This window comes from Mustela nivalis (genome assembly GCF_964662115.1).
Source record: "Mustela nivalis genome assembly, chromosome: 5".
Classification (NCBI taxonomy): domain Eukaryota; kingdom Metazoa; phylum Chordata; class Mammalia; order Carnivora; family Mustelidae; genus Mustela; species Mustela nivalis.
The window spans coordinates 30,355,085-30,380,901 of record NC_139024.1 but is presented as its reverse complement, the minus strand read 5'-3'; the positions used below and the strand labels follow the sequence as shown (position 1 = coordinate 30,380,901).

General features: G+C 34.5%; 1 protein-coding gene across 1 annotated transcript in view; it reads right to left on the bottom strand.

Annotated features, from left to right (window-relative positions):
* Positions 1-25,817, bottom strand: part of ASCC3 (activating signal cointegrator 1 complex subunit 3) — a 338,051-nt gene that overhangs the window by 45,488 nt on the left and 266,746 nt on the right. Inside the window, exons 35-36 of the mRNA XM_082731866.1 lie at positions 25,097-25,208; positions 24,766-24,900 (exon numbers count right to left, since the gene is read on the bottom strand). Coding sequence (XP_082587992.1) covers positions 24,766-24,900; positions 25,097-25,208 — 247 coding nt within the window. The remainder of the gene's footprint in view (positions 1-24,765; positions 24,901-25,096; positions 25,209-25,817) is intronic.

The window sequence follows — 25,817 nt, the reverse complement described above, 5'->3', positions numbered from 1 at the left end:
TACATTAGGTAAGTATTTTCTAATGTAACATTTTAATTCTTTTAATGATTTTGTATACTTTCTTATTTTTTATTTTCTTAGTAGTTCCTCTAGGGTTTAAAATATCCATCTTAACTTATCAGAATTTGTTCCAGATTTGCACTAAATTTCAATGAGATACAGAGACATTATTTCTATATAGCACTATTTTCTCCTTCTCTCTTTTTATTGTTATTATTCTTATACATATTATATCTATATAGGTTATAAACTAAAAACAATATTGTAACTATTACTTTACATTAATTTCATTTTGTTGTAGAAGTTAACAAAATAAAGAAGAGCAATAATAACTTATACAAGTTTGTTATATTAATGTTCTTAAGCATGAACTTCCTTATAACTTGTTCCAAAGAAAGTGAGTCCCCTTAACCAGAGCTGTGGAATCCTTTCTTTGTAAGGTCTACCTAGTGTCCTAGGCAGAACTTATGTGCTACAACAGAGAGAAAACTTGTGGGTGGGGTTTGTGACCCACTTCTTCCAGATTGACATCTGTGCTCTATGAATAGGGTTCTGGGAAATGATAATAGGTCCCTGGTCTTCTCAGTTTGGGTCTCTCAGCCTGGAATCTCTAATCTATATATGAACTGGACAGGGGAGATCAGCTTCTTCTTCTTAGTTTGTCATATCTGATGTACAGCTCTACCCTATAATTGGAGGCTGGGTGGGAGAAAAAAATGGACTGGCCCCTCTTGGCCAAAACTGCCTGGAAAAGAGTTTCTGCAATACAAATCTGGGGTGTGGAGAGAAGCTGAGAGATGCCAGTAGCCAGTCCATTTTGGGATGAGAATATAGCCTACAATGGAGAGGCAGTTCCATATTTTTGACTGCAAATGCCTTCAACAAAGCTTCTGTCATATTTTGTACTGTGGCAGGGACATGAACAGTTCAAATCCACAGCCTTTCACTCTTTTTTGAGATTTAGTAGATTTTCCTGAACGGGTGCTTCTCCATTTGCTGTATGCCCTTAGGAGAACTTTTGGATTTTGCAAAAAGAGAGTAACACTCTGGCAGTTAAATGGGTTTCCTTGTGGAGAGGGTCTGCTGCACCTCTTGGACTGCTATCTGGTCTTCTCTACTACAAGAAACCAAAATATAAACCACATACCTAAAAGATGTCATTTTTGAAAAAAGAGTTGGGTTATTTAGTATTTCCTCCTATTTTGCTTACAGAGACAATAAGGTGTACTTAAAAGCACTCCAACTTTGGAATTAGAATTGGGATGAATTCTGCTTCTATCACTTATTCTTGTAGACTTTCTTAAAGTTTGAAATCTTCAGATTTCTCTACAAAACAGGATAATACTTACTCCAAAGAGTTCTATTGTATTTTGAGAAGAAAATGAAATAAGATATACACATATGGCACAGTACCTGGTAGATTGCAGGCATTTAAAAAAATTTTTTGAGTGAAAATGAGTGCCGCTTATATAGTCAACTACTCTTTGACAAAGCAAAAAGAATATTCAATGAAAAAAGTCTCTTTAACAAATGGTGTTGGGAAAACTGGACAGCAACATGAAGAACAATGAAACTGGACCACTTTTTTATGCCATACAAGAAAATAAATTTAAAATGAAAGACCTTAATGTGAGACAGGAAACCATTAAAATCCTAGAGGAGACCATAGGCAGCACCCTCTCTGACCTTAGCTGTAGCAACTACTTCTTCTTCTTCTTCTTTTTTTTTTTAATTTTATTTATTTATTTGACACAAACACACAGAGATCACAAGTAGGCAAAGCAGCAGGCAGAGAAAGAGAGGGGGAAGCAGGCTCCCTACTGAGCAGAGAGCTGATGTGGAGCTGGATCCCAGGACCCTGAGATCATGACCTGAGCCAAAGGCAGGGGCTTAACCTACTGAGCAACTCAGGTGCCCCTCAACTATGGTAACTTCTTACTAGAGATGTCATGAGAGGGAAGGGAAACAAAAGCAAACATGAACTACTGAGACTTCATCAGGATAAAAAGCTTCTGTACAGCAAAGGAAACAATCACCAAAACTAAAAGGCAGCCTACAGAATGGGAGAAGATATGTGCAATTGACATATGTGATAAAGGGTTAGTATGCAAAATCTATAAAGAACTTATTAAAGGGTGCCTGGGTGGCTCAGTTGGTTAAACATCCAACTTTTGATCTCAGCTCAGGTCTTGATCTCAGGTTCATGAGTTCAAGCTCTCTGGTGGGCTCTATATTGGGTGTAAAGCCTACTTAAAAAAAAAAAAAAGAACTTATCAAACTTAACACTCCAAGAACAAATAATCCAGTTAAGAAATGGACAGAAGATCTGAATAGACACTTTACCAAAGAAGACATCCAGATGGCTAACAGATACATGAAAAGACACTCAACATCACTAAACATCAGGGAAGTACAAATCAAAACCAGGATGAGATACCATTCTGACATTTGTCAGAATGGCTAAAATTAACAACACAGGAAACAACAGGTATTGGCGAGGGTGCAGAGAAAAGGGAACCTTCCTGTATTGCTGGTGGGAAAGCAAACTGATGCAGCCATTGCAGAAAACACTATGGAGGTTCCTCAAAAAGTTAAAAATAGAACTACCTTATGATCCAAATACCTTTGGTATTTATCTAAAGGTACAAAAATACAGATTCAAAGGGGTACATGCACCCCAATGTTTATAGCAGTATTATCAACAATAGCGAAACTATGGAGAGAACTCAAATGTCCCTTGACTGGTGAATGGATAAATAAGATGTGGTATGTATGTATGCACATATGTATGTGTGCATGCGTGTGTGTAATGGACTATTACTCAGCCATCAAAAAGAATGAAATCTTGCCATCTGCAACGACATGGATAGAACTAGAGTATATCATGCTAAGTGAAATAAGTCAGAGAAAGGCCAATATCATATGATTTCACTTATATGTGGAATGTAAGAAGCAAAACAGAGGAACATATGGGAAAGGAGAAAAAGGGAGGGAAATAAATCACAAGAGACTCTTAATGATAGAGAATAAACTGAGGGTTGATGGAAGCAGGTGGGGGTGGATGGCTAGATGGGTGATGGGCATTATATTGTATTGTATGTAAGTGATAAATCACTGAATTCTACTCCTGAAGCCAGTGTTTTACTGTATGTTAACTAAAATTTAAATAAAAATTGAGAGAGAAAAAAGAAAATGGGTGCTGCATACCATCTGAAATTTGAACTATTTCTGGGGAGATGAAGCAGATCACTTAATAATGGAAAGGGCTTACTTTTCAGGCCTAAGACAGATGTACACTGAGAAGATGATTAGCCATGAGATCATGAAGGTAAACAAATGGTACATGAAGAACCTTTCTGTGCCCATACACTATTCTGGCTTTCACTTTTAATATAGTATTCAATGAATTACATGAGATATTTAATACTTTATTATAAAATAGGCTTTGTGTTAGATGATTTTGCCCAACTGTAGGTTAACATAAGTGTTTTGAGCATGTTTAAGATAGGCTAGGCTAAGCTATGATATTGAAAAAAGCTATGATATGAAATATGAAATATGGTATGATATGAAAAAAGTTATAGGGTAGGTGTATTAAATGCATTGTTTACTTAGGATATTTTCAACTTACAATGGGCTTACCAGGATGTATAAACTATCATAAGTCTAGGAAGATAGATCCCTTGTCGTTAGTCAACAACATGTCAGTCTAACTAACTGTGCAAAATTAATTAAACAATACAATGTAAAACAATAGAAAAATGATTGCAAGGTGATACTAAACATCTTAGAAAAGATGCATTAATTCATCAGTCAATGAAAGTGATGCTTGAATAACATGCAAATCCATCGTCAAAAGAGAATCTGGCAGAGTTAGACTGATGAACAATGGAACAAGAAAAATAAGAAAGAATGATACCACTGTTAAGTGCTCAGAAGCAAATGTTTTAAATATCCAAGTACTGAGATAGGTTATTATAAAAGTTTGTGTCCTCAAGTGTATTTCAGGAAAAGTTATTTTCTTAATATTTATGCACTGAAAGTTAAGCCCAAAGTAAAAATGTTATACCTTGTTATATATAATTATATTAGAAAAATTGTGTTCCCTCAAAAAATCATCACAAGAGCAACTTGATACGGTCTTTAAAAGTTAGCAAATAACTGAGATAGAAGTTCAAATTTTGTTGAATATAAAAAAAGTAAATGAATTTTTCCTCATAGCTTTTTTAATTTTTAAGATAAAATCTTTGATAAAATGTTCTTCTTCTTTCTCCTCACTTACTATAAAATATCAGACTCTCTTTTTAGTAGATTTAGTAGAATTTAAGTAGATTTTTCTAGGGACCAGTATCCTTAGTTCTCTAGCACTGCTTCTTTTTTGACTCTTCAAAACTTATGTAGTGTGATGACGTAAAAGAGCTCCCAATTAATTAGGTCTGAATGTGACACAAATTCTATACCTTAACAAAGATATGGTTATGTAAAAGCTCCCAAAGTACAAGCCTGTGAGGAACTCTATACACCTGTATGAAAATGCTATTGTAAATCTGTTTCAATGACCTTGTGCAGTGGTATTGTATGGAAGAGTTGAATCACTATATTGTATACCTAAAAACTAATATTATACTGTATGTTAACTGGATTGAAATAAAAACTTTTAAAAAATGAAGAGACTACAGATTTGTGGGTTTTTTCATGTCTTATTCAGGCTAGGTACAATATTTAAAGATATCTGATTTTCTTCCTGAGTGGGACAGGAAACTGACAACAAGAGCTGGGTTATTTAGCACAGGTTTAGGGAACGATTACTCCAATTTATTAGCAGTCATTACTACTTCAAAAATTATTTAACAAACAAGCTTTAGATTTCATCCTTACTCCCTAGTCAGTTCTCGAGTCCCTCTGAGACGTGTCTGCCCTCGTCCATGTATTATCCTCTATTTCCCATAACTGGTAAGTCTTCCTCATTCTCACTAAATATTCCATATTGTAGGAGAATCCTCCAGGAACTGTTAGCTTTTGGTTTCTACTTAGTGCTTTAAAATGCTTATCTTTCCTTGACTTGCAAAATGTTCTTGGTAGAACAACAAGACTTGGACTTATTATTAGTTAAAATCAAAACTTAGCCAAAAGGAAGATGTATAGAGGTGACTAAAGTCACAGGAGGGTCTGATTTTAAATAAATATCCCAGAACATATGCCTTGCTATTCAAAATAAACGCCATGAGAGGTTATAAATTCATTTCAAAAGGGCTTGCATCACTCAAAACATTTTGGAAGTGTTCTTTTGGTATTATAGTCAGAATGACTTTAGAACTACACTTACCTTGTAGTTATAACCAATTTGACAACCAAAAATCATACTGCCTCACTTAATCAACAAATTTAGTCTTCTGACTTGGCTTCAAATAATTTCCTGTAATTTTCTCAAAACAAGAGCAAATGTCCAAATAGAAAAGAACCATTAATGGAGAACATTTTGTGCCCAAAATCATCAAAAGAAAGTGCCATGGGCCTGAATGAAGTTAATATTTTTTGTAATGAACTTAGTCAACAGTTTTTAAAGATAATCCTAAGACAACAGTTAATGAATGTATTAGTTCTGTCCTGTTGATTTTAAAAGTCACTTAACTTTAGTTTGAAGGCTGTACGAAATGCTCAAAAATATGACTACCCAGATGGATCACACAATAAGATACAGGAAACAGGTGTCATATAGCAGTTATAAATTGGGAGAATAAATATAAACCATTAAAAAAATAGCCTGGATATAGAGAAAACAAAACAAAACAACCCTGCCAATCAGATAGCTAGTATGTCTTTTTGGTAATATGCTTAAGTGGGTACTTTAGGTATCTAAGTTTGAGCCTGTTTAGGCAGAAATCTTTTTTTGTTCATATTTATAAAAATTAAATGTTTTGTTATTAACTCATAAAATTAATTACTTCCCCCTGTTTAGAGTTACCAATATTTTGGCTCCAGGGCAAACTTTTAAGAAGTTATATTTAAAGGCAACAAAGAAAAATAGAAATTTTCAGTACCAGATGTCTGGGAAGATCCCATTTGGATTTGAGCTACTTAAATTTGCAATCATGTATTTATACATCTAACAGAGCTTCTGTTTCCCCCAGAATCAGAAAATTAACTAGCTTTGTAGCATCTTCCTTGATCTGCCACCCGTGCCCTGAGGATTAGAGACTCCACCTGAGCTTGTTTTACAAGCATAACAGAAAAAATTAATCTCTGCTGGCAGCGCTCCCACTGGGATACTGATGAATAATGATATCCCTCTTTTGCTGCCCTCTCAGTCCACTAGAAAAGCCACTCTAACCCAGCAACGTGGAGACTGCTGAAACCATTCCAGCTGTGGATTAGCAGGCAGTCAAGCATCCATCTGCTCCGTGTGAATCAAGAGAAAGCAAACAAGCATTCTTACGGCTAAAGTCATATTCAAACCCCATAATGTCTTATAGGAACACATAGATATGTATGTATGTCTATTTGTATCTGCATCTCTATTTATCTACCTATCTCTTCAATAATAGGCAATCACATACTGTCAGCTAAATTAACCGAATTCCTTGATTTAGTTTGCATCTCCTGGTGCTTTAAACATCAAAAACAAAGAACATGTTCAGAGGTTATAAAGTATAGCTCTTTTTCTTAATTGAAGTATAATTGACATACAATATCCTATTAGTCTCAGATGTACATCATAGTGATTTGATATTTTCATACATTATGAAATGATCCCCATGGTAAGTCTAGCTACCATCTGCCACCATACAAAGTTATTACAATATCACTGACTACATTCCCAATGCTGTACGTTACATCCCCATGACTTCTTTATTTTGTAACTAGAAGTTTGTGCCACTTAATCCCCTTCACCTATTTTGCCTGACCCCCTAACCTTCTTATGCCTGCTGTTAACCAACAGTTTCCTCATATCTATGAGTTTGCTTCTGTTTTGTTTATTTTTGTTTTTTAGATTCTACATGTAAGTGAAATCATATGGTATTTGTCTTTCTGTCTTATTTCACTTAGCATAATGCCCTCTGGGTCCATCTATGTTGTTGCAAATGGCAAGAAAACTTTAAGCTTTTAAATATGATATTCATATGGGGCAATTAACTTTAAATTAAACTTCTAGAGTGCAGCATGACATTACATTAGGCATACACACATTCCCAGAATCTCAAATATAGCAACCAACTACTTATTTCAAAAAGTAAGCCCGTTTAATCAGTTTCTAAGCAAGTGTTACATAAAGGATCTGTGGCCTTTAATTTCACTTAGCTTTATTTTACTGATACACTGACGTAATAAATATCTGTGGACCTCTGCCTTCTCCAAAAAGGAAAGAACCACAGCTTATGGTTTACCAGAAGCAGTTTTGAATTTGACTGGATTCTTATTAGCTCTTTATTAATGAACCTCCCAGCACTTCAACATGTCCATAATGTAATTATGACTGATGTTTACAATGACAACTCTAGGTCTCTAAAAGATCTTTATGGGTCTTCTCAATCATCAAAGAAAAAAATTTTTTTGGCATAGTTCTAAGAGTATTTTACAGCATTTCAGTTCTTTGAATACTGAAGTTCATGACATATATTTAGAGATTTTATTTAAAAATATATTTCAAGTAATCATTCCGCCATATTTCCAGTCAACAACAACAATCCACTTTGCTTTTAAGCTCTAGTCTGGTATTACCCACATCACTTTTCCTCCGATTTCAGTTGCTTTCACTGGTTACTTCAATGTCTTACTGATTCCTTCCTCTCTCTCTTCCCTTCCTCCTTCCCTGATTAAAACAGTCAAAGTAGTTCAAGGTTACAACACCTCTGTGCTTTTCAGCACAGCAGAGAAATATGCTGCCAACTCGGTCAATGTTTCTCCAAGACAGTTTGTTCATCTGTCAGTAGAAGACACCTGTTTGGCATTTGTCTTACAAATTTGCTGACACTGTTTAATAAATAACAGAAAATACCTACAAAGATGGTATTAAGGACCTAAATCTAATAAGTTGAAGCTGTATATATGGAAAATTCTCCTTTGCCAATGGAAATACTTGACAACTGAGACAATCATGCGTCTGCCAAACTGCATTATTGCTCTGAATTACATACAAAATAATGAATAGAACATAAGAACATGTAGAATTTTATGTATGTGAGGAGCATGACACTTGGAAATCCCCCTTAACTCCCAGTTTTTTATTTTATTTATTTATTTTTTTAAAGAAAAGTGAGTTTTAACTTTCTGACATAATCAAATTTCTGAGACATGCTTACATTCTATTGGACTGTCAGCTGGAAAACATTGTAAAGCAAGTAGAGTGCTTTTTTAGGATAATGTAATGTTAAAATAAAATGCAGATGGTATGACTGCTACTACTGTAATAAAGACCATATCTGTGGCATTTTATTTGGTAGTAACAACAAAATTTTTCAGAATACATGTAAGCATGAAATGTTTTTTCATCATTTCTTTGGGTTAAGAAATCGAAAGATATGCAGCTTACAATGCATCACTGGAAAAAAAATCTTCTAGGTTTCTGCCATATGTAATAGTTCAGCATAAAAATATTCATTTTAATCTTTCTCACAGTGGGAAGACTACAGTTTTCTAAGAATTATTAATCACTAGTTAGATCTTTTTCTTGGCAAGATCTTTTTGAAACTCTTGAGCTAGTTAGTACGTGATCCTCTATCATATGACAAAGCAAGCACGAATATCTCAGTGTGTACCTACACGGCTGTGTATGACAAATCAAAACAAAAACACTTGTTCACGAATTTGCTTTCAAAAAACTGAAGTTTATATTTAAGTGATTGTAAATTATTTATTCCTAAAGAGACAGTTTTGGTCTTTTTAGAAAAGTTTTCCGGTTTTCTCTCTCTTTCTCTTTCTTACTTTTTTGCCATTATAAATAACACTGTGATGAACATCTGTGTACATGTATCTTAACAACATACTTGATTCTTCAGGATAGATTCCTACAGATGGAATCACAATACCAGAGAGCAGAAAATTCTTGAAGATTTTCTTTTTTTCCACTTTGACAGGTACTATCAAATTTCTTTCTAGAAAGACTGGGTCAATGAAAACTGTTTATCACTGTCCTCTTTTCATTTTATCATTGGTGCCATGGTTTTCTTTTTAAATTTTTAATTAAAAAATTAAAATATACTACTTCTTATCATAACTGTAACAAATATTAAGACTTCAAAAATTTTATAGAGACATTCATATATTTTATACATTTATGTAGGCAAATCCATCCATTTCCTTTTGCAATTTCTTCAATTCCTTTATGCTTTTTTGGGTTTCTTCCCCTGTATCTCTTTGAAATTTTAACATCATTTTTTGGCTTTAAACCTTAATCTGACTGAAACTTCTTCTAATATATCCTATGAAATTAGAATCTAACTTGAATATTTTTCTGAAATGTTACACAATTTGCCCAACAATACTTGTTGAATAAATTATCCCTCAACCAATGCCTTTATGATGTTTTCTTTTTATTTGGATAGAGCTTCACACAAATAAATCAGTCTTGGCCAAAGTGTGAAAATTGTTCTGGACTAGCTGGGGAAGAAGGTATTGCTTGCATATGGAATAGCATGAGCTCCATAAAGGAAAAGAGCAGTTGAAGATTAGAGGCTATCTGTATTCCAACCTACTCTGCAGCCAGACTCAGAAAAATCTTGTATGGCATAGTAATGAATCTGAGTTTATCTTGTCATCTTTATCCTTTGGAGAGACGAGGTCAATGGAGTTTTTCATATGTAGATATGATTTATATAAATGATAATTCATCAACTACTAGTGATTGTTGTATCAAAATATTAATGAAAACTAGCACTAACAGATGGGAATGACTAAAGTTCCTAATTCAAAGAATTCAAATATCATATGGTAGGCAATGTATTAAGGCTTAACACACATTATTTTATTTAACCTTCTCCTTTATTTTACAGAGGAGCATGAAGCTTGGACAGATTAATTAACTAACTCAAGATCACATATTTAGAAAATGGTGGAGTTATGTTTGTGTGACCCCGAAGTCCATATTCTAAATAACTAGACTTTCATCATACTCCAGACATACTAGTACAACTTACACTTTCAAAACAGATAATATCAAACTATAATTACTTCTTAGACATAATTCCCTTCCTAAAGGCAGGGACCATATCTTAATTATTACTCTCCTCTTATACCTAGCATGGTAGGTGCTAAATAAATACTTGCTGGTAACTGCTGAAGATATATGTTTAAGACTATCTGTGGGACAGTAGTAGATACAGAACACATAAGTATCCAAAAAGAGAAAATGAAGGACAAGAGAAAGGCAACCAATAAGGGAGGCAAAGAAGACACAGCAGTAAAAGAAGGAAGAGATTTAGAAAGTGCAGAGCAATGGAAAGAATGGACATTTATTTCATTAGAAAATAAAATGAGGTAGATATATAAATATCACAAATTTTAATTTTTGAAAGCTTGTATTTTAGAAATATCTGGACTCTAAATATGGTTCTCCTTCTTCAAATATCTGATTAAATAATGTATTATTTGCCTACTTATTCAGGAAGAGAAACTACTAAATATCCCAGCCCATTTTAGAGTTGGCATTACTAATGAACGAGATTAAATTGACCAGAGCTTTAACTGCAACTGAATGAAGAGACTTTTTCCAGATGAACATATGCCTAATAATATGACCAATTTGATTTGCCTGATTTTTCTCTCAGCCAGGATCCGAAAGGCTTCCTGGCTGTTTTACAGCTTTCTGCTTAGTCCCCAAAGAAAGAACATTTTTCTTATTAATATAGCTTCCGCATAGATTCAAGCCCAAGTTCCTAATTCAAAGAAGTGCTAATCCATTTGCAAAGCATCTTAGTGAGGGAGTAATCACCCAGCCATAATCACTATTACAAGTCATAATTACTTTATGAATTCTTTTAATTACTAAGTGGTTTTTAACAACTATAAATAGATGAGCACACTTAGCAACACAGACATTGGTCTGGAAGCCACGGTAATGTCTCATTAAAGAATCGTAGCGCTTTTTTATCTGGAGGTAGGATGATGTGGCAGTGGGGAATCATTACTTTTACAGACTTTGTCACTCCCATGTGGTACACTAAAACCCAGAGCCGTGGCTTCTAGTAAAATATTAACCTTGGAGAGAAAGGAAGAAGGAACAAGGGATTAGGGGAGTAGAGGCAGGAGAAAACTCAGAAAATGACATTGCCATCAAGGAAACCAACATCTCATAAACGAAGTTACCATACGTTATTTTGAAAAAGCAATGATAAAACTTACTAACTACATGGTAAGGTAAGAACAAAGCTGTACTTGGGATCCTAAGAGAAATAAGATTCTGTATTCTTCTCCACTCCTCCAAACATTAATAAATAAGTTTCTTAGTGAATCCAATAAGGCCAGCCCTTCTGACAGAGAGAGAGACTAAGTGTGCTGAACCCTTAAGACATGTAAAAGTCCCTAGAGTATGACAGTTTTGAAGGCAAAACAAAAGCAAAACACAAATAAGAAACATAAACTATAAGAAACATAAACTAAAACATAGCGCTGCACAAAAAAAATCTACCTTGATCAAGGTCAGATATGTTTGAACATGTGTCTTTCACCTTATCAGATCTTCACACTAATCCTGTGATGATAAGTAGGGCAGGTATAACTCCCCATTTTTTAATGAAAGAGGAAACCGAGATTAAGAAATTAAATGACTTGCCACTTACACAAAGAAGTTAAAATGGCCATGCTGAGATTTGAACCCATGTTTCCTAGATGCAAATGCCATATTCATTCTACCACACTATGGCCCCTTGGTTTATTAATGGCCTTTGTCCACCTTCACAGGTCTTTCCCCACTTCCTCAGTTTCCACTGAGGACCTTGCTTCTTAGCTTATAAAAAAAATTAAAGCAAACGCAAGGGGATTTCCACATTCTCCTACCACCTACTAACCTATACCCTAATACTCCATATCCCTTTGGAGAAAAAATACTCCTTTTCTTTCATTACAATGGATTAATTTGCTCTGAGGCCAATTTTTCCACTTTCGCATTGATTCCTACTTCCCTTTTGTTTTCTTAAAGACTTTAGGCTTTCCGATAACACCATTTATTACCTCGCTATAGGATCATTTTTATCTGCATGCAAATATTCTATATCTTAAATTAAAAAAGGAAATTGATTTTACATCTCCCCCCCTCAGCTCCAAGTAAGAATTAGCTATATTTATTGTCTTCGGTTACTTACAACTCAGTCTCTGAATCCTTTCAAATAAAATAAAGCTTTTCTCTATTATTCTGCTGAAATTACTCACTAAAGACATCTAGGATCTTTATCTTATCAAGTCAAAGGAACAATCATAGCTCTCACCCACTCTGTATCAATAATCTCTAACTCAGTTAATCACCATCCCCTTGAGGTATTTTTTCCCCCTTGGCTTCTAGGACCATTCACTCTCCTAGAGGTTTTCCTTCCACTTTTCATCCTTCATTTTCAGGCTTCTTTGCTGACCTATCTTCTCCTCTCTCTCTCCAACTTCAACATGATCCAGAGCTCAATCCTCAGATCATTTTTCTTTTGTTTTTAATTTTAATTCTAGTGCAGTTAACATGCAGTGTTACATTAGTTGCAGGTATAATACAGCGATCCAACACTTCATCCAACACTGGTGTTCATTCCGAGAGCCCTCCTTAATCCCATCACCTCCTTGACCCACCCTCCCACCACCCGCCCTCATCGGTTTCTTCTCTCTAGTTAAGAGTCTATTTCTTGGTTTGTCTCCCTTTTTTTCTCCACAGACTTTTTTTCAATACTCATTTCACCCAATCTCACTCAACCTCAGGACTAAAATTTTGAATACCATCCCTTTGCCAGTTACCAGTCGTCCCCCCCCCCCCCCCCCCGTAAACACAGACCCTGCCTTATTCTCTTTACCAAGTAGTCCAGGCCAAAAACCTAGCATTGTCTTTACTTCCTCTGTTTACTTATAATTAACCCATCGATTCCTGTTGGTTCTATTTTCAAAACATCCTGAGTCTAACTACTACTCATCATTTCAACTTCTGACCATTCTATCCAAGCCATTTTCTCTCACCTTGACTTTCAATCATTTCTCTACTACTTGACTAACAACCATTTCTCTACTAAGGAGCCAGAGTGGTTTTTTCAGAACAAATAATATCACATCACTCTTTTGATCAAAACCCCTCCAATGGCTTCTCCCAACACTTAAGAGGACAAAATCCAGACTCCCTAGAGAGAGGACAGATGACCTATCTCTTACATACCATGCCCACCCAATGCTTGTTCTAACCATACTGGCTTCCCTGCTATTCTTTGAACCTGACAAGTATTTCCTGCTTGATGGCCTTTGCATATGCTTTTCCTTCTGCCTAGAAATTCTTCCCTAAGGTTTTCTCATAAGTTGGTTGCTAATGTCCCTCAGTTCTCTATTCAGATATCTCCTGTGAAAAGTTTTCTTTAACTGTCCTGTATTTAGAACAGTCTCCTCTAGGTATCCGTAGACACTTGCTTGATTTTTAAAAAATCTCATTTATATCTACTTTGTTATATTACATGTTTGTTTACTTGTTTATTTACCAGTCCACTATGAATATAAGGCTCATGAGTACTGGAACTTCATCAAACTAGTCTGCTGCTATATTCTCCACGTGTGGTGCACAGTCTGTATGTAACAAATATTATTAAATATAATAACAGCTTCTGTTTACTGAGTTTACTGTAAATGAGCAAAAGACTGTTCTGTGCTTTACCTATATTAACTAATTTAATCTTCCCAGTAGCTCCAGGAGGTGCTTATAGCAGTGAGATCACAAAAGTCATATTTATGAATCATTCTGTACTTGGACTATTGGCTGTTTCCTTTAAAATAGGACTATGAAAAGAATTACTCAGAAGGATTAACTGACAAAAAACTTACTTGTGAGAAAATAATCAGAAGATATAAATCTCTTTATAGGCTAAATAATGGCTAAATGTATGAGGAAGAGTGGAGATTTGATAACCAATGAGTGAGTGAAAAAATTATTTATAAGTATAAGGAAATATAGCAAAATAAGAAATTGAGGAAGGGTAATTATGCTGTTTCCACTAAAAGCCCCTAAGCTTGTAGAGTGGTGTTATTTGTAGAATAAAATTCAATAAACCAGGGAGATGGCTACATATAACTTATTTTTAAACATATATTAAGATATACTTTAATATACTTTACAACAGAGAATTCACAGAAGTTTAATCTCAAACTGTTAACATAGTTTTTTCAAAAAAATGTATTTTTAAGCACACAGTGATTCTATTGCTTTTCTACATTATTCCATTATAGAACAAGCCTGGCATGTTAGTTAATATAAAAGACTATTATGTCCCTCAGCACCAAGGAGCATGTCTATGATTATTTTTTCTTTTTAAAATTCCATGTTTCTATTTTTTAATCATTCATCTTTTTATTAACATATAGTATATTATTTGTTTCAGTGGTACAGTTCTGTGAGTCATCAGTCTTACACAATTCACAGTGCTCACCATAGGACGTACCCTCCCCGGTGCCCATCAACCAGCTCCCCATATTCCAGCAATCCTGAAATTAAGAGTCTGTTAGGGCTTGTCTCTAAAATAATGTAATATTGTGGACTCCACTAACACCAACTGGGGGTTGGAAAAGAAATGAGATGTTTAGTTTTTCTTTTGCTCTATTATAGGCAAGTGATACTGAAATACATTGAGTTGGCTTTAAGTACTGGAAATAATCACACTTATTTATCTACTTGGCAGCTCTGTGAGAATAAAAGGCAGGATATATTTTTTATCTTAAACAATGTTTTGGCATTATTTGTATTTGGAAGATACTTAGAACAGGAACTATGAACCTGTTGGAAAATTTCTGATCACCATTATTGTGAGGAAGGAGCTAGCACTGATTTCTGAAACATTCTACCTATTGAACCAATAGAATCCTAACAATAATTTTAGAGCACTTAACTAATTGGGATTATATTAGAAACATTTTGAGCAGACACCAATTTCTGGCATACGAAAACTGCATTTTAAAATATTTTATCCAATGTTCAAGTTTCCATTTATTCTTTACTTATTTTTAAAGTTTAAATAATGCTCTACTTACTCACAGAATGAACTGACAAATAGCTAAAGTTTATAGGGAAGAGATTTTATTCCAGCAATAGCATAATCTTTGATGTTATTTTTATTTCCCCAATGTGATGGTATGTGTATCAATAATTTTTTTAAAAAAGATTTTATTTATTTATTTGACAGAGGGAGAGAAAGTGAGCATGAGCAGGGAGAGTGGAAGGCAGAGGGAGAAGCAGGCTCCCTGCTGAGCAAGAAGAGCCCAATGTGGGACTCGATCCCAGCACCCTGGGATCATGATCTGAGCGGAAGGCAGACACTTAACCAATTGAGCTACCGAGGCATCCCAATAATTCTTTTTTTAAAATTAAAGATTTATTTACTTATTTTGGAGGAAAATAGCTTACGTACGTGCACGGGGAAAGAAGGAGAGGGAGAGAGAATCTCAAGCAGACTCCCCGTTGAGTGGAGCCTGATGGGGGGCTCGATGCTAGGATCCTGATATTATGACCAGAGCCAAAATCAAGAGTTGGATGCTTAACTGATTGAACCACCCAAGCACTCTCGTATTAACAATTCTAAATAGTTATGATATCTGATATCATTCAGCTAAGCAGGGATACCAGTGATAAAATATTTTCAAAACTAAATTAATGATGATTTCCTTTGCCAAAGGATTTGTGACAGGGTTCCCTGAAAGGCAAACTACCTGGACTTTTATAAACATAATTTATGCAACACGATCTGAGATCATGACTTACACACCTCCTGCCTATAGGCCAGGCTGGTAATTCTGACTTTTTGGGGAGAGCAATCGCAGCAACTCTCCTGCTCTGAATGCCATAAGTAGGACTAAACACTTCTCATGCATAGGTGAAGCTATATTAAGCAGAAAAAGCCAAGAGATAGGTATGCAGCACAAGCTTGTTTTTGTTAGAATCTTTGGGCTCCAGGACAAATTTCCTTAAAAGATATGGGTCTTCTATTTCTTTTGTATTTCCCAAAGTACACTGAGTATTGGCTAGAGCACTTGGCAAATCTTAATAAATGCTTAGATAGATTAATAGATAGCTTAGGCTGAGAAGGCTAATGGTATATTTTATGCACCTTGTGCTTTGTAAGTTTAAATAAAAGGGCAAAATAAGATGGAAGAGGAAAAAGAAAAGTTTAAAATGGCAAAGGGAGAAACAAGGCATTTAAAAGGTTGCTGGAAAATACGAATTCTAATTCCAAGTTTGCCCTTTCCCTATTGACAGCTGAGTTTTTATATTATTTTTCCATACTAACTGTGTCATCTTGAGCAAGAATGGGTCTTTGGTCTTCGACAAATTGAAGAAGTTATATTAGGGGATAAAGAAAGAAATATCAAAGTTATTCATATTTTGATATATAAAATCATTTCTTAATTAACAGCTCTACTTAATCACAAACTATTAGATGCCTAATAATTGCCAGTTGTCATTCTGTGGGAGAAGAACAAAATAAAAAATGTAAAACAGGACAAATTTCAGGTAACATCATAAATACGTTTTATGCTCATCAGAACACAATCAGCTTAAAAATCGTAAAGTAATCTATTGATGCACAACAGATATATCTAGGACTGAGGTCTTTTACCAGGAAAATATTTCACTTTCTTCTGTGCTGAGGAGAGCTTATATGTACAGAACGCTAGGAAGAAGCTGAGAAATAATGGAGAAGAGGGAAAGTCTCAAGGGAAAGAGACCAAGACAAGTAGAAAGATAACTTTTTTTCAAGACATTTGCCATCTGTGCCTCTCTGAAAGATGCCAGGCAGCTCCCCAGCCTGAGGGTTAGGGAAGCTCTTCTCACAAACCCTGGAAGATATCCCATTAGGTTTCCCCACCAGGAAGATAAAGAGTAGCAGATGGGATCCTGCAATTGTCAGGAGGTGATTTGGAAATGGAAGGCCACGAGGTTCGTGGTGTTCACTGTTACTCTGTTAACCTCTCCTTCCTTTCATTCTTCCTTTAATGAACTCTTTAATTTTGCATGCTGGGTCCCCTACTGATGCCATTCATATCTGCCTTGTCCTTTTTATTTGTTCGGTTTTAAATTTCTCTTTTTAAAACAATATTGCTTATTTTTCCAATCTCATGTTTGAAGAAGATGTATTTGTAATTTTCTATCAAAAGATTTGTAGTTGTGCCCAAACAGGACAAACTTCAAGCATTAAAAATGCTCTGTTACTGAAAATGTTCTACACATGGGCAGAGCAAAGAATCTGTATGCCTTTAAAGAAAGCAGTACAGAGAACTGCCAAACCTGGAAATTTATGGACATATAAAAATCTGATTGCTCTGATACTTTCTAAATTTGGAATGGTTATTTTTTATATTAACATAGGAAACCCATACTTTTAGTCAATATCCAAGGCTTTGCGAAAAAATAAGAATTTCACAACTTTTCAGATTGGATATTTGATATATAATCTCATGTTTCTGTGTAGTCACAAGAACCATAACAAATGAGTATATCTTCTAAAAATATTTATTGAGAATTCTAGAGACAGAACATTTGGGGCATATTCTGCTTTCTTTCAAAGCTATTAATATGATGGCAAGCATATTCCTAAATCTGTTCAAATAAATTTTCCCTAACTTTGAAATCTTTTTATTTCTATTATAGTTTGAAAATAGGTTACCTTCTATAAGTTCACTGAACATATCAAATCATGATGCTTGTTTGCCATGACAACAGGCACTTTCTACCCTCGATGTGGGCTTTCAGTGCCAACATCATTAAGAGAGTCTTTAAATTACTTTTTAAATGTCCCTTTCCCTCAGGATTTTCACTTATATCTAATTAGACTACTTACTCTATGCCATGTAATCCCTGTTGCCAAAACTGCTAAATGCTTCAATAAGTAGGAGGAGGGCATCAATGGAGCAAGACAGATGTAATGTCACTGGTTAACAATAGAAGTGTGAAGCAGCTGCCTTAATTATGAAGCTTATTAATTCATGGTGTTAAAAAAAAAAAACTTGGCAAGAGTTCTTATAAAATAGCTAAACTTTCCAAATAGCATCATATCGTTTAAAACTTAAAATATGTGTTTTCACTAAGAAATAGTGCAATAATTATTTTGTCACAGTAATTAACATCTGCATTTAACATCTATAATTCTAAGTTACAAGGCCACACATGAGTTTAAAAGTAATTCTGTTTTTAAATTAACTTTTTGAAAATATATACCCTTATTCTTCTGTGCTTTAAAAATTTTTTACCGTTGGAATTAAAACACTGGATAAGGATAAACTACGTCTCGGAGAGGAAGTGAGGTAGAGAGAAGAAATTCTAAAGAACTACTCTCTAAGCAACCTCATTAAATTTCAATTTTATCATGTGTATATTAATGTTTACCCTGAAGCACTGTTTGAGGATTACAAATAATGTAGATAAAATGCCTGGCATGTAGTAGGTGCTCAATAAAAGATAGCAGTATTTTTTTTTTTAAAGATTTTATTTATTTATCAGAGAGAGAGAGGGGGAGAGAGCAAGCACAGGCAGACAGAATGGCAGGCAGAGGCAGAGGCAGAGGGAGAAGCAGGCTCCCTGCCGAGCAAGGAGCCCGATGTGGGACTCGATCCCAGGACGCTGGGATCATGACCTGAGCCGAAGGCAGCTGCTCAACCAACTGAGCCACCCAGGCGTCCCGATAGCAGTATTTTTTTAATAGATGCATTGGAAAGACAAAATTTAAACAAACAGGTTGCTATTATAGAATAAGACTTGTGAACAGAAATAGTCTCAGTACAGTCTTTGGCCTTGGAGCTTTTAAAGGTAATGACAGCTGAAGATGTAAGCTAGAAACAACTCAATTTCTTAGGAATAAGACAAATGAATAGAAATGAAATCTCAAAAGAGGTATTACTAAAAAAAAAAATTAGTGGAAGTGTATTTTCTTTTTCAGTTTGACTGAAATAAAAATTTATATATAATGGAGTAACAACCAACAAAAATTAGTTCCTGGAAGTTTAATACACTGCCACGTTTAAAAAAAAACAGGCAAAACTCCTCATATTACTTGGAAGGATAAAAATATTCCAAGTATCCAGAGGGCCAAGAGAAAAAATCATGTAAATGCCATACAGGTCTAATCCTGATCCCCACCGGTCTGTAAAGGAATGATCACCATCTATCCCACCAAATCTGACAGTTTCTCCTTGTCTTTTAGTTCTTCAGTAGTTTTATCATTAATAAATTCATTCCAGCCCTTTCTGAATCTATATATTTGGTGTGTGTGTGTGTGTGTGTATGCTTACACACCCACTCTCTCTTGCATGTTTGTCAGTAATGTTCACTATTCTATCTCCTGCCCCTACAAAGAGCCTCAGACATCATAGGTGCAAAATAAATATTTTTAAAGAATTAGTATATGGTCTGTGGGTAGAAATATGACTGATAGAATTTAATATAGACCAATGTAGAGCGTAATGTATTAAGGACAAAATATATACATTATGCATACTTCATTTTATGCATAAGATATTTCTTTTTCTTTTTTAAAGATATTTATTTCTTAAGACAATTTCACTTAGCTTAGCTCCTTATTGGGAAGAGTTTAGTTTTCAACTTTAAACTCAGAAATTTCCTGTTTGTCCATCCTTTGGTCAAAAGGATGATTCCTATCAATATAACACCATTCTTCAAAATAACAGTCTGACCCCAATCATTCTACTGATAGAAGAAAAAGAACAGAATTCAGAAGACGGTATATATGACCTTAATGTATTTTTTTTTAAAGATTTTATTTATTTATTTGACAGACAGAGATCACAAGCAGGCAGAGAGGCAGGCAGAGAGAGAGGGGAGGAAGCAGGCTCCCAGGACCCTGGGATCATGACCTGAGCCGAAGGCAGAGGCTTTAACCCACTGAGCCACCCAGGAGCCCCAATGAATTTTTTTTTTTTTTTAACTCAAACCTGACAACCTTCTATGAACACTGAAAGAGGGAAGTCTATAGTGCCAAAAAACACTGTATAAGGAAGCATGTCATGAAATGACCTGATTAAATAAATGCTTTCTCTTTTATTTTTGAAAGAAAATAAACTGTCTGGTAAATATTATAAAGGCACTAAAACTGCACCCTTACTTAAAAAGAAATTCAGAAAAGTTGACAGTGATATGCAAAATGACAAAATAAACAATAGGAATTCTAATTCATTTAAGTAAATGAAAAACAACTCTAGAGCTAACTATGAGATTTTAAATACACATTTTTTCTAAAGGGAGAAAGATCTAAAAACAGTTGTTAGTTATCAGTTATGAAAATATAAAATCAAGAAATTATCACTTGAAACTATGATGTTAAATGAAGAGAAATAACATATTTATGTATTTTTAAATGTCTGGTGAAAGTGAATCAATGTCTTAATATTTTTTTCTTCTATGGTTGGTTATGGTGAAAATGAAATCAGTGTCTTAATATTCTTTTTTCCTTTATGATTGGTTACCTTCTAGATTTTTCCTCTATGCCAGGTATAATCAATCACATTGCAACACTGAGAACGTCAAAGAAAACCATAATGAACACACTTTCTATACCATCACTAATACCAAAGGAAAGAAATAAAGTTAAATATGTAACCTAAGATAAAATGAGAAAACTTCATTCACTGCCAAAACTAAACTGATGGAAATATTAGAGTAAGTCCAAAGTAATACTCAAGAGAATGGAAGCTTTTCAGTTGTGATCTCAGGAATACTAAAAATTCATTAAAAAATAATATATTAATAAAAAGTTCAAAGATGACTTTAGAAACATCAATGACTATCTTTATAAAAGGAGATGCTGGCAGTGAATGGGTTCTAATACTGAATTTTTCAAAACTATAATGTGACATTATTAAGCATCATAATAACAAAACAATAATAATGAAAATAGGCCTTTGAAACTAACGACACTCCTTTTGGTTTTCTTTGCCCTGTTGTGTTTATCATCCTGTTCTCCATAGCTCCTGTCTGGCTGCTTTTTTCTCCTTGTTTCACAACCACAAGGAGATTAATGCCCATTTTTGGAGGTGAGAGTAAAGATAATAAGGCTATGTGAATCATTTAGGAATATTTAGGTTGGTAACAGCGAACATTAAAAAACAATACTTTTCAGCAACAGAATGAATTCTAGAAATTGCACTGTAATTACTTCAAACCCAATCTTGTTTTACTATTGAATATTTCTGTTACTTATACACATATGTTCTCTAGTGAATGGAAAGTAATTTCTACACAAAAAATTAATAAAACAGTGGTACCTGCAGATCTTCTTGTCAATATGTATCCCACAGTTCTTTTTTTTTTTTTTTTTAAGATTTTATTTATTTATTTGACAGAGAGATCACAAGTAGGCAGAGAGAGAGGAGGGAGCAGACTCCTTGCTGAGCAGAGAACCTGATGCAGGGCTCGATCCCAGGAGCCTGAGATCATGACCTGAGCTGAAGGCAGAGGCTTAACCCACTGAGCCACCCAGGCGCCCCTGTGTCCCACAGTTCTAAAGCCCCAATATCCTCATTCAAAAACCAGTGTCACTGAGATACTACAGACTTAGATGCTAGGGAGCACAGAGTGAGTTTCCTACACTAAAAACATAGGATGAAGAGATGACATCATTGTTGCTGTGAAAATTATTACGGGTACCCCAAATCATATCCATATAAATATACTGTTGAGTTTATCTTACATGTATTTGCAGATGATTTTTTTTTAATCACAAGAACTGACTTTAATAAAAATAAACCATGAGATCAGTGTAACTGGTTTTATGGTATAATGATGGAAAGGAGCAGGCTGCTGAAAGGAAACAGGCAGACCTCTTGTTCTGAGCAATGCCTTTTCAGAGAAGACTGAAGAGGATAACAGCCTAATTCTCTTGATATTGGATATATTTTGGGGTCTTTTTTTAGGGGGGTGTAGAGGGATATGGAGTGTAATAGACATATGGTTTTCACAAACCTTTACAAACAATGTGCATCCAGTCTTTTTTTCCCCCCATGGACTAGAAGGCCAAATATTGCTAAAATGTCTATACTACCCAAAGCAATATGCATATTTAATGCAATTCCTACCAAAATAGCACTAGCATTTTTCACAGAGCTAAAACAAAGTCCTAAAATTTGTGTGGAACCACACAAGACCCCAAATAGCCAAAGCAATCTTGAAAAAGAAGAGCAAAGCTGGAGGCATCACAATTCTGGACTTCAAGCTCTATTACAAAGCTGTAATCATCAAGACAGTATGGTACTGGCACAAAACAGACACACAGATCAGTGGAACAGAATAGAAAACCTAGACATGAACCCACAACTCTATTTTAGATTTTAGACAAATCAGGAAAAAATATTCAATGGAAAAATATTCAATGGAAAAAAAGATGATCTCTTCAACAAATGCTGTTGGGAAAACTGGATAGCAACATGGTGAAGAATGAAACTGGACCTTTTTTTTTTTTTTTTTACACCACATACAAAAATAAATTAAAAATGGATGAAAGACCTAAATGTGATGCAGGGAACCATCAAAATTCTAGAGGAGAACATAGGCAGCAACCTCTCGGACACACTAGACTATGCAACACCTTAGTAGACAAATCTCCAGAGCCAAAGGAAACAAAAGCAAGAATTACTGAGACTTTGACAAGATAAAAATCGTCTGCACAGCCAAGGAAACAATCAACCAAACTAAAAGGCAACCCATGGAATGGAAGATATCTGCAAATATGATCTTGGGTTAGTATCCAAAATGTGCGTCCAGCATCTAGTCTTAACATGTACCTCTTTCCTCAGTATCTTCCACTTCAGTGTGTGTGTGTGCGCACGACATGAGAGGCAGCACAGAACAGTGGTTAAGAACCCATGGACTCTAGGAAGCAAACTGAGGGTTTTAGAAGGAAGAGGGCGTGGGGGATGGGTGAGCCGGGTGGTGGGTATTAAGGAGGGCACCGACTGCATGGAGCACTGGGTATTATACGCAAACAATGAATCATGGAACACTACAACAAAAACTAATGACGTACTGCAGGGTGACTAACATAACATAATTAAAAAACAAAACAAAATAAAAAACAACCAAAAACTCCCACCCATACTTGGGCTGCTAGACTGCAGCCATTTAGTATTGACTTAATGTACAATCTTAGGTTAGTTAACCTGTAAAAGGAGAATAATAATGAGATGTTATCAATATAAAATGAATGGTTATTGTTAGAATTAAATGAGTTTATTGATGTAAAGTTCCTAGAATAGTGCTTAGCACATGAAAAGTACTCAAAGATGTTAGCTTTTATTATGTGTGTTCCCAAGGTAGGCATATATTTTTAAATATTAGATTAGACAAATATATCAAGGTAGGTAAATATGAAAGGAAAATTATATTCTTAAATCTAGTTTAAAATATTAGTTTAAAATACTAGTTTAAAACCAAATTAATTAACCATGATTTTACTGTTTCCCGCCCAGATAAATCCCATTTTTCTGACTCTCCAACTAAGAAATAATAAAAACCTCATTCTTAAGGAACTAAAAATTCTTATTTTTTTATACTTGTTATTTCAGAAATGAATTTTTAATTTTATAAAAAAGTTTTTGATAGCAGCATCATATACTTTAATTCTCTACTCTTTTCGTTAAAGCAAATAACAGAACTGACGACTACAACAGGATCCATCCATCAATTCATTAACAAATTATTTTCTGACTCACTATAATGTACTTGGCCTTATGTTGCATACAACATCTACAAACCACTTCTCAAAGGAAAAACATGAAAAATTGGAAACTGTAAATGGGATATTGAAGCCATTGAGAATGATAAGCAAAGGAAGTAAGAAAAAAGCTAGTAAGTGAACTATCTCAAAATCAATTAATGTGTAAGAAAAGGACCTTAAAAAAAAAGAGAGAGAGAGAGAGAGAAGGACCTTAAAGACATTGTAAGTCCAATGGTTTTTAACTCTTTAAAATAACACCAATGAGCCTGAGGAATAAGATAACATGTAGTATTCATTTATAACATGTATTGACTAATGTGCTAACAAGGTTTTGTAGTAATTAAATTTAAATTGTTCTTGTTTTTACCCTGTAATAAATATGGTTGTAAAAATACAAATTTTCGAAGGGGAAAAAGGGTGGGAGTTGAACAGCTTTTTTGCCAATAAGTAAATCTAAGAGATCTTAATTGTGTGTCCCTATGGACACACATCATAGATTCAAGAAGAATGACTCAAAAGAAGCAGTAAGAAAGCTTTCAATTTTAATTCACATAAGTTATTATATTGAAGGTGAGGTGAAAAGCAGCATCTGGCTGCTGAAGATAGCCCCGTTTATACCTATTATCCTAACTTAAATATTAATAGTGATCCATTCCATTCTCAGAAGTACCCACGTTTGGATAATAAATTATGTGGGAAACTTGGTACAAATATGTTCCTCTGTAGTGATCTTGTTTGGCAGGGGAAAACAGTTTATAAAGTTTCTGCCAAATTTCTAGACACACTGGCTGGCAGCAATATAAGACCCAAATTAAAAGAGAAGGTATGAAATATATGGGATATAATCTCTTTATATTAAAAAGCAATGCAATAATATCATGAAACTCACACTCAAAATTGAAAGCAATTCTTCGGTACCGCATTCAGGTTTCAAACGCTCTTTGAACATTTTAACTGTTTGGTGCTTCAAATAGTAGTAAGAGGCAATTCGGCCATATGTCAGAGGTTCAATGCTCCGATTATCCTATTTCAAAAAGAAAGATAAAATGACAAATAAAAAGTACAATAGAAGCACATGCATTCATAAAATTAATAGTTCTTACTGCAGGTTGCTATTACAACAATTTTGTTCAAATTTTCAGTTATCATTAGAACAAAAGCCCTACTGTTAAAAAGCTGGACAAATCTTTTCATTTGGAATGTATAGGACTGAGTCATACCTCTCCAATTTCAATACAGTAGGAATGTTCCAATTCAACCAGAGACTTCTCAACCAGACTGGACAGAAATTTGTTCACAGAATCATGGCTCACATCACTCAAATTGTAGTAACTAGAAAATAAGGAAGGTCATTATTTGTTTCAAGATTGTTTCTACTAAAATTAGCATTTCAATTTATCATTCTATTTTTTTCAGGATTTCAAAGAACAATTACACTTACGGGAAATCAAATAAGTAAAACAACTGCCAACTGCCAGTTTCACTGTACAGATCAAAATTCCCATACTAAGATTTGTGGACACCAATGAACAATGATAACACAATAAAATATGCGATAAAATTCAGCATCACATTAAAAGGATACTAACTTTCCAGTGTTAAAACTGGCATGATTTCACTTAATACCTCTACAGCAAACTAAACTTGCACACTAGATTTAGAAATAGAAGCATATTATATATTATATATAATTCCCTTCTATATACAAAAACCCATCCTCAGTAACTTTAATAAAACTCAAAGAACTATTGACTTGGGTAGCATATGAATTCTTTTAGGACATTTAGTCATTTATTGTTCTCCAAATGCTTAATAAGTACATGTCAACCTAAATATTGGAAGGGACATCATCACACTAACAATAAAGCATTTGAACTAAGCTTCTATATACAAAAAACACACATGTTCAACTCTGTATATTTTCTGAGTGAAGGCTGAAGG